This window comes from Cavia porcellus, unplaced genomic scaffold (genome assembly GCF_034190915.1).
Source record: "Cavia porcellus strain 051 isolate PalLab524CR breed Dunkin Hartley unplaced genomic scaffold, mCavPor4.1 scaffold_2, whole genome shotgun sequence".
Lineage (NCBI taxonomy): Eukaryota > Metazoa > Chordata > Mammalia > Rodentia > Caviidae > Cavia > Cavia porcellus.
The window spans coordinates 146,966,273-146,979,399 of NW_026947485.1; the positions used below are offsets into that span (position 1 = coordinate 146,966,273).

The 13,127-nt window shown below is 37.7% G+C and overlaps 1 protein-coding gene across 1 annotated transcript in view; it reads left to right on the forward strand.

Moving 5' to 3' along the window:
* Positions 1–1,142: 1,142 nt before the first annotated feature.
* Positions 1,143–13,127, forward strand: part of Slco6a1 (solute carrier organic anion transporter family member 6A1) — a 69,053-nt gene continuing 57,068 nt past the window's right edge. The window contains exons 1-2 of the mRNA XM_013145525.2: positions 1,143–1,230; positions 5,208–5,699. Coding sequence (XP_013000979.1) covers positions 1,143–1,230; positions 5,208–5,699 — 580 coding nt within the window. The remainder of the gene's footprint in view (positions 1,231–5,207; positions 5,700–13,127) is intronic.

Consider the following 13,127-nt stretch of genomic DNA (forward strand, 5'->3'; position numbering starts at 1 on the left):
TTAAGGAACACAATTAGGATCTGAAGTGAAAGTGTGCTTCTTACTTTTTTAATAGATTAAACTGACCCCAGTAGATGGATAACTGCATACTAGGGCTGTGAGTACTCACTGTTCTTTTGACACTTTGCCTTTTAGATTCATCAACCTGGTAAAGCAGCCAGAGCTACCTTTCAGTACTCTTTTCTGGCTAGTAGAATAGAAAACCTCTTTCTCTGTACAAATGAGAGAAGACAGAGAATAAAAGTTCCCCTCAGTCAAATGATAACTGAGCAAAAATTATCAATCACTCACCTAAAATCCCACTTTGGTCGAGCTTAAACTTTTGGATATTAACATCTACAAATATTTGCAAACTGGGCATTCCTAAAAGACATCACAATTTTTCTTTTTAATTTTCTTCCTCAAAACTCACATTTAACAAATATACTCTGTGCTGTCATAGAAGTGAGGATAATACACACAAAAATATGTTGTGCATTATACATAGCCAATAACCTTAATTCAAATCTGAAAGAGTACTAGAAGTATTATAGGAAGTGTTAACTAATTTTATAATTGAATATTTATTTTCTGAGTAGAAAACGTAAGTACAAAAATAAAAGCAAATGAAGTTTCAATGTCTAGATCCATTTCTTTTAGATTCAATATAAAGGTGAAATATATTCCCTCTAGGGGGCAGCAAATGAAATCTTTTAAAATATTGGTGCCCCTGAAAAAGTAAAGGGAAAAATAAATTCTTATTGGCAACTGGATTAGAAAGAAGGGAGTTAAGAATTCAGACCGAAACAACTCCTTGCATAATGCACTGGCAAATCCAATGCACTGTGCCAAACTTCTTGTGATTACAAATCTCCTGATGTCAAAATTTTAATACTGATTCTTCTCAAACCTGTGTTTTAAAATAGTCCACAGGCAAGTGGATAGAACAGTAACTCCCTGTTACTGTTAGGATCTGGTCTGAGTGAATGCGAAGGTTCAGGTGCAAGACATTTGACCACAGCGTGGTGGCTCTGAGGAGAGACCATGCTCTCAGAAGGAGCTCAGGTCATCCGACACTCTGCCCTTAATGGGAAGCAGAAAAACTGGGGCCACTCTCACCTTCTAACAGTCCACCCTCAGGGTTCCTGAGCCCTGCTGAGACCATGGCCTTGCTCCCACCCCTCCCGTGGAGCTGTCTGCTCTCTGATTCCATCCTCCTGTCACATTACCGCATGAAGACCCTCCCCAGAGGTAGGCTTCTTCAGATCACAGGCTTCCCAGCCTCCAGAGATGTGAGTAATGCATTTTCCCTCCGTATAAACTTCCGACTGGTGTTACAGCAACAGAAAAGGTACTAACATACAAACTCAGTGTGCTCTTTTGCTTCCAAACCCCATTTTTCTTTGCTTGAATTAAAGTTAAGCACAATTTGTCTCCTCTTTTACAATAGTCTTAAGTAAAATTTGCTTTAGTGTTTAATGTGTTAGAGTAATTTCAATTTTTTAAATGTCTTGTTTTTGAAATTGCAGCATGTAACACAACAATCATTTTGAATCATTTTAAAAGCGTATTAAGTCTTACAGGAGTATATTTCCTTTAATAGTTCTTGTCATCACCTAACTTCTCATCCTCATTTCTATCACTTTCTGCTGAACCCGCTCTGCTCCCACAAAGACCTCAGTTAGGAAGGCATGTGGCACGTCTAAATGTTGTCTTGTTTATGTTTTTCTGCCCAGAGAGGCTTTTGTCTAAAAAGCTGATTCAGCGAGACTTAAAACTCATTGAAACAGCTTTGTATGTCCTTTACAGGTACTTTAAACCTTACCCTTAATATACCTAGTGGCAAACATTGATTCAGTACTTATGTCTATCACTACCTTCTCTCTCACTTTTTGTGAGAAAATTTTCTGATATATTTTTCCCTCAGCTGAATCATTTCCTATCCGCTAATCCAGAGAGCTATCTAAATTGTTTTTAAGATGGAGGCTAGTGATTTTAGTAATTAGAAAAATAATTATCTTGTTTACTTACTATATGGCATGAGTGGGACAAAACACTTATAAAATATTGCTTCTGGTATTCAGAATAACCACAAATAGCTTGACTAATATCTTCATTTTTAAATGAAGAACTAGGAATTAGAATGTTTAAAAGACCTGCTTCAAATCATAAAGAAGCCAATGGGATGAGGTCAAAGTCTATAGTGTACTCACTCCATGGGATGTGTTGTTTTGTTTTATTGCTAAGAAGCTTTCCATGACTCACTCATATTCTCCCCTAGTTATAGACCTGTATAAATTTTCTGTCTTCCTGACTCAGTTTTAGTAGGTTATGTAAGAAAATTATCCATGTTTGTAGATTTTCCAAGATTTTGGTGCATAAGTTATCTATTATAGTTTCCATGACCCTTTACATTTCTATGCTATCCATTGTAATGTCGTTTCACTTCTGATTGTACTCATTTTGCTCTTTTCTCTATAGCTAGCTTTATTGACTTTTAGTTTTACTGTTTGTGTAGTTCATATTTTCAAATACCAACTCTGTTTTGTTTATTCCTTTTCATCTCCATTTCTATTTTTGCTCTGACCTACTCTTTTTTTTTTTTTTTTTTTTTTTACTGTATCTTAGTTATTTTTCCCATTGCGGAAACAAAATACCTAATATCTTCAAGGTAAGGAAGGAAAGTTTATTTACCTCACAGTTTGTAGAGGTTTAAGTCCATAACTGGCTGGTTCCAAGGCAATGTGGCTTTGCAGAGAAAAATAGTTCATGGGGGCAGAAGCTAGCAAAGCAACGAGGGAAGACCTAAGCTCTTTCTGGTGCTTTTGTCTTATCCAAGCTGCATAGGAGAGTAGCATTCACAGCATTAGCCCTAATGAGCTTGAGCCTAGCAATGCACCACGAGTCAATCCCAGCATCATATAGTCTAGATTTCAGCCACCTCTGAAAAAGCCTCAGCTATGACTGCATGAGGCTTTGCCGGCAACATTTAGACACAAACCATAACACACTTACTTTAAATTAGGCTTTTCCTATTTCTCTAGTTACTTGAGTTATATAATTAGGTTGTTTATTTGAAATCTCTTTTTGTTTTTTATGTAGGTGCTTATTTTTACAAACATCTCTTCATACTGCTTTTGCAATATCACCACAGGTTGGTATGTTTATTTCTATTTAAAAAACAGTATTGTGCTTCAATAAGTTCTCATTTAGGACTTGTTTGTAAGGCTTTCTCAATTGCTAAACATTTCCAAATTAACGCTACCATGCCATTTTTATTCACTATTAGCATGATTTCATTTTAAAAGAGAAAATTTATTCTCATTACCAATCTCTTCCACCTTTTTTTTATTCCTTTTCCATCAGTATTCACCACCCCGTTCATCTATTTTCATTATCTCTTTTCTCTATGTAAAGATTTGCCTGTTCTAGACCCTTCATACAAATAGAATCATACAATATATGGTCTTTTGTGAATGGCTTTTCACTTAGTGTAATGTGTCTGAGACTCATCAATGTTGTAACAAAAGCCAAGTACTTCATTCTGATTAGTTGCTGAGTAAGAGTCCATTGTTCAGATATACTATGTTGTGCCCATTCATTACATTATAGATATTTTGATTGAATCTAATTTTTATAATTATAAATAGTTCTGCTGTCCTATTTGTGTATAAGTTTTCATCTGCTTTAATTTTTATTGATTGTGTATTTCAGCAGTGGGATTGGTAGATCTTATGGTCACCTCTATCTTTCACATTTGGGGGGATTTTCCAACTGTTTTCCAAACAACCTGCATTTTAAATTCCCATAAGCTGAATTTGAAGGTTTTCATCTCATTGCCAGTTATTGTTCTTGGCCATACTAGCTATTGTTTTCCTTTTTTATTATGGTCTTTGTATGGATATAAAGTAGTGTCTCATTGTTGAAATACCTGCATTAGCATTTAAGAATTCATTAAAATTTCAAATATTTCTATTTTTTAATGACTGCTTTTTTTCTTGTGCTCTTCCAAAAAAAGTGAGGCCATCTGTGTGCACCACACTGCTTCCAAAGGGTGTGTTTCTCTTTGGTATGAATTTATATTTTGTAAATATAGCCTTCTAATAGATTCAAAAATAAAATATTTATGCAATCAGGCTTTGTTGTTGTTGACATTAAATTGGTGGGAAACATAGGAAAGCTGTCTCTGTTCTGAAAACTGAGATTTCTAGTATCAGTTATTTTTAACAGCACTGTATTTTCACCACTGGGAAAAATGGCCAGTGTGATATCAAAGGACAAAGACAAGGGTTTCCCCTTCTCCATTTCCTCCTCCTCAGAATTCTGCCTTGTCTCTACACCTTTTAACATTATGAAGCAATGTGAGGGTCCACTGAAGTTGAGTTTGATGAACATGGACAGCTGGGATGTCTCTGGAGTGAGTGTGCATTTGACAGTGCTCTTACTGACACGCTTGTAGCCTCTCTGAGTCAAGCTTGCCCTTCACATCAGTGGTTTAGATGGATTTTCTCCTTGTCTATCAGGCTAGCCCAGCACAAAGACTTGTTGAAGAGCAGGATTGTTTTTATAACATATCTAATCCATAGGAAGGAACACAGTTTCATCTTTTCTTGAAATCCATCCGCTCCATAAGTGCAGATTAAATAACATATTTTAAGCATAAGAAAAGAAGTCAATAAGATGTTTTAATATAAAACAAGTTTTACATACTGCAAGGATGCTTTCACAGTCTTTATCTTCAGTGAGACTTTTATACCTGGGAAAATTAATCATTCTACGGGTTCTGTGACTTTAGTTAGGGAGGAAATGATTTCGGTTGCGTGGTACGAATAGTTTCTCAGAGAATATTTTGCTGGTGTTAAACCTTGTATTGAAGGATGTTCTCTGAAGTATTTTTCTCATCTCTGTTGCTCTCCCAAGATTTTCTTTGTGTAAAAGGTATCTTTTCTGCTTCTGATCTTTTTCTGGTGCTTCAACAAATCTCAGTGTGTATCAAATGAGATGGTCCAGTTTGGGGATGGAAGTGTCACAATAAAGTAAATCTGGGAAAAAGACAATTTCATGGTCCCAACTTTACACATTGCTCTTTCCTTGCTTCCTAACGAGTATCAAATAAATAAATAATGGAACCCTTAACTTTACTCTAGCATTCCCTGGGTGTGTGCACAGTTATCAGAATCGAGTTCTCACTTTCGTTCTGTTTTGTTTACCCTTTTATGACGTGGCAGGAAGTCGCCACAAGGCAATGGCAGCTCCTGCATGGGCATCGCCTCAGGCCCGGAGGATGCCCGTTGGCCTCGGCGCGCGGCCACATCACAGTCCTGGTGTCTCGGAGTCGCCCGGCCCAGCCATGGCGCGCAGCCCCGCGCTGCGCACGGTGTCCCTGAAGGAGACGCTGGCTGAAGTGGAGACAGGGCTCAGGTCTAAGAAGACTTCGAGGGCAGAGGATGCTGAAGAGAAGGAGATGATCTCTAAGATCTTGAAGAAGAAACCCCCGTACCTAACAGTGCTTCCAAACACCGTGATCAAGTTCACTCGAGCCTCCGCCAGGAAAAGGGCCAAGCTCACCATCTCCAGTAAGCCGCCCCAGACAGCACCGGAAACCTCGAACATCTCGGAGGAGCGCTGCGGCCTGGCCTGCCTCGTTATCCCCTGGTGCCAGCGTTTTAACAGCATCCGGTGGTTTATGACTTTCTATAGTGTCCTGCTCATATCTCAAGGTGAGCCCCGGAGTGGCGGCCTCTGTCCAGCTCTGCAGAGAGAGCGAACCAGGCCAGGCAGCAGTCCTTGCATGTCTTCCATGCTGGACATGGTCTGATGCATACACTTTAGGTGATAGGGCCCAGAGCCCCAGGGAGCCAGGTGGGGAGATGTTCTCTAATTTCCCTTGTGCCAGATCTAAGCTGCATTCAATCTTCGGATGCAATTTTGCCCACTCTGGCTGTTGTTGCCTTGTCTGTGAGCGGAGGGAGAGGGACCTCCCAAAGTCTACACCAGACAAGGAAACGTGAGAGAGTTTATTTTTTTCCTATGCTACTCTCAGAAGGTGAGCTTCATGCTCAGAGAGACCATGAATGAATCCCGGGCCACAGCATTCACCAGTCCCTCTATATCCTGACTGTTCCTAGCCTCTTTAAACTGATGGCACTGAGTTCTGACCCACCTGCCCTCTTTTTGCTCCCAAATGCCATGCTTAAATAAATGCAACAAAAATGCTGTGTATGAAAAGAACCATTTGAAAGGAATAAAGATGTGGTCATTAGTTTGTTTTGAGATCTTCTCAGTTTTTTGCAGGAATTATGCCTTGATAGTTAAGTACAATCCTGATAGGCAGCTTTGGAGTTAAAGAGCATTTATTGAATAAATAAATGAGTGGGAATCTTTAGGGACATATGCTTGAAGAGTATTGTGAGACTTCAGCATCTTCTTAGTTTTTATTTTTTTTCTACTTCCAATCTATAGATACACCACCCTGGTCTTATTTTCCACCCTGTTTTGATACATCAGCCTCAAAACAATATGGCTGGCAGATCAGGGGCTGGAGTCTCTGAAAATGAACATTTTCTCTTTATGAATCAATTATCTCTGATGACTGTTGCAGTAATGGAAAACTGATTAACACAAGAAACTAGAACCAACAAGTGGGGTCCTTCTGTGTGGCTAGTATATAATGGGCAATGTGAGAAAGCCTTTGGAACTGGATTGCAGGAAGAATTTACAAAGGTTTGAAGGAAGAGAATAGATAGATAAAGCCTAGAAAGCTGTGAGGGAGGCAGTTGATTCTGGTAGAGGCTCAAAAGACAGGTGAGCAAATACAAATGAGAACAATAAAGGTTATGTTGATGAGATTTTGTATGAAAATGATGTTTCTGTTGGAAATAAACTAAAGGCTTTCTTTGTCATACTATAGCAATTAATTTGGATTCATTTTGTCAGTACCCTGATTGCTTCAAGATACCAGCTTTACGTAACAGAGGACATTTCATCTAGTGATGACATGAGAATAATGACATCATTTTAACTAAATTTACAGTGAGAATCAAGAATAAGATGAGCATAGCAAAAGATCTGAAAATTTTATACTTTGACTAGGAAAGTAATGTGTTTGCAGGAGCTGCTAGAGAAGGTTTGGTTATTGGTGCCTACAAAAAGAACCCAAGTGCTTTGCATAGAAATATTAAGAACAATTCCTGAAGCTGGCCAGAATAGAAACTGGCCAGGCTAGAACCACTGCAGGCTGAAAGGTGCAGAAAAGACTTTTTAAAAAAATCTCTGGGATGCTCTACTTTGCTCAAAAAACAAAAAATGAAACACAACCAACCAATCAAAAAGCTAGAGACTAATTTTCCTGTGCTTAGCCAGTAAGGTACTCAGAAACTTTTACATGTGTGATTCAAGTGGGCACATATATAGCTTGTCCTGGTGATAGACCTTGGCTTTGTCCATATGATGATGGCTTTGCAAGACTATGGAATAAAAGAATTTCCACTGAGATTTCTGGAGAAAACCTGGGGAGGCCGGAAAGTGCTTTGAAGGTTTGGTGTGCCTGCAAATACTCAGTGACAGGGCAATGTATGGATCTGTGACAGTGAAACAGAATTGCAGTGGAGACCAACAGCAAGAAGAGATGCCAGCAGAGTGAATGACTAGCAAGGGAAGCTGTAGGAAATACGCAAGCCTTATAAGAGAGAGGTTGTTTTTATGCCACATAGCCATAGAAGCAAAGCTGCCTAAGTTCTCGGGAGTCCACATGAATCGTACTGTGCCTAGATGTTGGAAATGAAGATTAAAGATTTAAAGTTTTTCCTGCTAGATATCAGACTAATTTTGGCCTGAACCTTATTATTTTATTTCTTAATTTCTGAATAGGTTGTATAATCTCTGTCTTTTCCATCATTTTATCCTGGAAGCATGTAACTTTATTTTTTATTTTTATAAAGGTTCATGATTTTGTCTGTTTGCAGAAGATTTTATACTATTAACAATTCTGGAACAGTTCAGACTTGAAATTCTTGAAAATGTGGTATACTAACCAGCTTTCTCACTAGCTTGATGATTTTTTTGAAAGAAAAATAGCAATAAGAATTGTCCCTATGAAAAAGACACTGACTTTTCTGTATCTCAGCTCATTATTTGTTGCCAATGTCCTACTCACTATAACTCTTCTGTATTTTTATGTGGCTTCCAGAATCGTCTGTGTCTGAGCATTCTCAGCTTTGGAATGTAACCTCTAACTCTTACATCCTCATTTTCTAGCCTTGTAAGATTCATTTTCTTTTTTTTAAATTAAACTCAAACTGATAAACTTTTTTGATAGAGGATATGATTCCAGAGGATATGATACCTGATGGCAGGATATGTAGGTCAGAGGCACAGGGCCTGCTTGGCAAGTGTGAGGTCCTGAATTCAATGCCAGGTACAACTCCCCCAATCATATTACATTAGAACCATAATTTTCTACCTCTGCCCCACTAGAGACTCATTCATACCAATTTATGCAAAAGGAATTTAGTTATACAAAAGGATTTTAGTTGCCAAAGTCCTAACAGTTTAGCACTGCTGAAAAGTCCAAGTCCCTAGTCTCTTCTGAGATGTGAGGCAAACCTTTACTGAGAGCCCTTGTACAACTGAAAACAAACACTTCCAACTTTTAATGGCATGAGATAAACATTTTCATTCCAAAAGTTACAAATGGGAACACAAAGGATTGGGACCAAAGCAAGTCCAAAACCCAGCAGGACAAATATTAAGTCCTATAGTTCCACATGCAGCATTCTAAGCAATCTGTGGCACACTGCGAACTCCAAAGGGCTTGGATGGCTTATTCCACATGTTGTAGCTCCCTTGGCTTCTTCTCTTGGGTCTGCTTTGCTCACTCCTTGCAGATTTCCTTAGGAGATCTATGCTTCTGATGTTTTCGAACTTCTGGGGTCTCCACTGAACCTTTGGCTTCACCCTCACAGCTTTATATCCTACCCTCACAGGGGCACATTAACTGGCTCCCAGGCCTTCTGAAATAGGGATGAAAGCCTTAACTGCACAACTCTTGCATTTTGCATGCACCCAAAACCAACATCACATGTATGATGCCAAGGTTTGCTATTACCTGGAGTAGTAACCAGGCTTCCTTCTCTGTTGGTTGTAGGGGCTGGTGCCTGGATCACGGGGCACTCTGAACTCAATAATGAGGAACAAATTGTCTATGCTACTACCATTCTGGAGCATGATGCTCTGTGACTTTCTCCTCAAAGCAAAGTCTTGCAGTTTTGCAGTTTTGAGGCTGAAAAAGGTGAAAATTTGCTGCTGCTTGTGATGCCCTCAGGCCATCTATTCCTTCTCAGCAATGGAGATCTCAGCTGTAACTTTTTTTAGTCCACAAATTTATTGGAGCTTTTCTTTTTTTTTTTTTTAATTTATTTAAGAGGAAAAAGAGAAAAACACAAAACAAACCAAAGCGGTGTAAGGGTACACGTAATACAGAACTACAAAAAAACAAAACAAAACAAAAAAAACAAAACAAACAAACAAACAAAAACATAACAGTAAGAAATCACCTGTTAGTATATTACATATTATCATCTTGAAAATAGTTCCTCAAATCACAGTATCAAAGAATACAAGGTGGACATTCAAACAGGTAGACTGCAAACAGCTGTGTTCAATGATCCAAAAACATTGATACAGTCAGCTATTTAACACCCCTAAACACACTTGCTGTTATATCCGTTAGAGCTCTTTTTCTTTTTTTTTTTTTCCCTCTCTTTTTTACAACAAAATTCATGCACTTTGGATTTCATTACTCCTTAGTGCTTATTACTTTTTTTTTGGGGGGGGGAGAATACAGTCAAATATGGCAAAACAAAGCTGTCAGTCAATACCAAGGATAGACATAGCACATGATGTAGAACAGAGTACAAGTTTATCAACAATGGTTATCAACGTTGTCCCTTGTTTCCTTAAAAAGAATTGTCTATCTCATTAGATATTATAAAGTTGGACAAAACAGTAGAGAACAAGACCAATAAAACTTAGGCATTGTAAACATTACAGGACTTCCAAAGAAGACAATAGTCAAACCAGAATGGGTATCTTAGTGAATCTTATTGTCTTCAAAGTAGTTGCCTATGTCTTCAAACTTGATACTACCATATAGAATGGAACAGAGTCTAATCAGTCAAAACAAGATCGTGGGAGTACTAGAGGACTTCAAAACAAGTTAATAGGAAATCAAAAAGAGTTACTATTTATATATCCTAATTTTTTGAATTTTTTCTTTAATTAAGACAAACATAAGAAATTACTAAATAATTTTTTTAAAACAATAAGGGGGAGATTGAGATAAAACAGGACATAACAATATAACAATAGAGGTCACAGCCTGACTGTTTCAACAACCTAGTACTTCACCACCATATAACCTGACTTAATAGTAGTTACCATAGTGTCTTTTTCCTTGATATATTTGGATAAAACTTCATATACTCTAGCTTCAAATATTTTCAAATCAAGAAGCCCAGAATAAAGCCTTTCTAATTAATGAGTGAAAACTTTATAAGGCTCCAAGGCCACCTAATGGGGAATCATGATTACCACATATTTTTATATATTTGAATCATTACTTACATTAGGGAAACTATTCGGTATTCACACATGCGAGATTGATTTATTTCACTTATGAGTATGGTCTCAAGCTGCGCCCATTTATTGATAAATATCTCAATGTGATCCTTCTTTATAGCTGAATAATACTCCATTGTATAGAAATACCACAACTTTTTTATCCATTCCTCAGTTGATGGACACTTGGGTTGTTTCCAAGATCTGGCGAGAACAAATTGTGCTGCTATAAACATAGGTGCACATATATCACTGTGGTATGATGCTCTCAGTTCTTCTGGGAATACGCCTAGAAGTGGAATAGCTGGAATAAATGGGATTTCCAGTCCCAACTTTTTGAGAAATCTCCAGACAGATCTCCACAAAGGCTGTACCAGTCTACACTCCCACCAGCAGTGCAGGAGAGTTCCTTTTTCCCCACAGCCTCTCCAGCATTTGTTGTTGGTTTTCTTGATCCTGGCCATTCTTTCAGGAGTGAGATGGTATCTCGGTGTGGTTTTAATTTGCATTTCTCTAATGACCAATGATGATGAGCATTTTTTCATGTATTTATTTGCCATTTGCATTTCTTCATCTGAGAATTGCGTATTCATCTCAGATGCCCATTTTTGGATTGGATCTTTGAATTTTGGAGGTCTGAGTTTCTTTAATTCTTTATATGTTTTAGACAAGAGGCCCTTGTCTGAGAGAGAGTTCACTAAAATCTTTTCCCAGTTTGTGGGTTTTCTTTTCACTATGCTGGAGATTTCTTTTGACATGCAGAAACTTTTTAATAAGAAGTGGTCCCAGTTATTGATTCTGGGAAGTATTTCCCGTGCGGTTTGAGTCCTGTTCATGAATTCTTTACCTACTCCTATGTCTCCAAGGTTTCTACCTAATTTGTCTTCCAATAGATTTAGTGTTTCTGTTTTAATATTCAGATCTTTGACCCATTTAGATTTTAATTTAGTACATGGTGATAGACATGGGTCTAGCTTTAGTTTTCGGCAAATGGAGAGCCAGTTTTTCCAGCACCATTTATTAAAGAGACTGTCATTCTTCCAGTGAACCTGCTTGGCTCCTTTATCAAAGATAAGGTGGTTGAGTGTGTTCGTAGTTGTGGTTGTATCTTCTAATCTATTCCACTGATCTTCGGCTCTGTTTTGATTCCAATACCATGTTGATTTTACTACTGTTGCTTTGTAATATAACTTCAAGTCAGGGATTGTGATGCCTCCTGCTTTGTCTTTGCTGCTTAGAATTGCCTTTGCGATTCTAGGTCTCTTCTGGTTCCAGATGAAATTTAGGAGTGATTTCTCTAGATCTATAAGGTATGTTGATGGAATTTTTATTGGGATTGCATTGAATCTGTATAACAGTTTTGGGAGAATGGCCATTTTCACAATGTTTGTTCTTCCTATCCATGAGCAAGGGATGTCTTTCCATTTTCTGAGATCATCTTCAATTTCCTTTTTCAGTGTATTATAATTTTCACTGTATAAGTCTTTCACTTCTTTCGTAAGAGTAATTCCTAAATATTTCATTTTTTTTTGCTTGCTAATGTGAATAGTCCAGTTTCTCTTATTTCCCTCTCTGTAATTTTGTTGTTCGTGTATAGGAATGCTATTGATTTCTGAGTATTGATTTTGTATCCAGCCACATTACTGAATTTATTTATTGTATCTAAGAGTATTTCAATGGAGTTTAGGGGGTCTTCTATGTAGAGTATCATGTCATCTGCAAACAATGATAATTTAACTTCTTCTTTTCCTATCTTTACCCCTTTTATTTCTCTTTCTTGCCTAATTGCTCTGGCTAGTACTTCCAGTACTATATTAAATAGGAGTGGCGATAAAGGACATCCTTGTCTTGTGCCCGATTTTAAAGTAAAGGCTTTCAATTTTTGGCCATTTAGTATGATGCTGGCTGTTGGTTTGTCATAAATGGCCTTTATTATATTGAGGTAAAGACCATTTATTCCAATTTTCTGTAAATTTCTTATCATGAATAAGTGTTGGACCTTATCGAAGGCTTTTTCTGCATCTATAGAGATGATCATGTGATTCTTATTTTTGGCTTTCTTGATATGGTGGATTACATTTATTGATTTGCGTATGTTGAACCATCCTTGCATTCCTGGGATGAATCCCACTTGGTCATGGTGTATAATCTTCTTGATGATTTGCTGGATCCTATTTGCCAATATTTTATTGAGGATTTTTGCATCTGTGTCCATTAGGGAGATCGGTCTATAGTTCTCTTTTATAGTTGGGTCTTTCTCAGGTTTTGGTACTAGAGTAATATTTGCTTCCAGGAATGACTTAGGAAGGATTGATTCCCTTTCAATTTCATTGAATAGTTTGAGGAGTGTCGGCATTAGGTCTTCTTTATATTTCTTGTAGAATTCTGCAGTGAATCCATCTGGGCCTGGGCTCTTCTTGGTGGGTAAGGCCTTAATTACATTTTCAAGTTCATTAGCAGAGATTGGGTTATTCAACAGTTTTATATCCTCTTGATCTAGCTTTGGTACTTCATATGCTTCTAAGAATCTG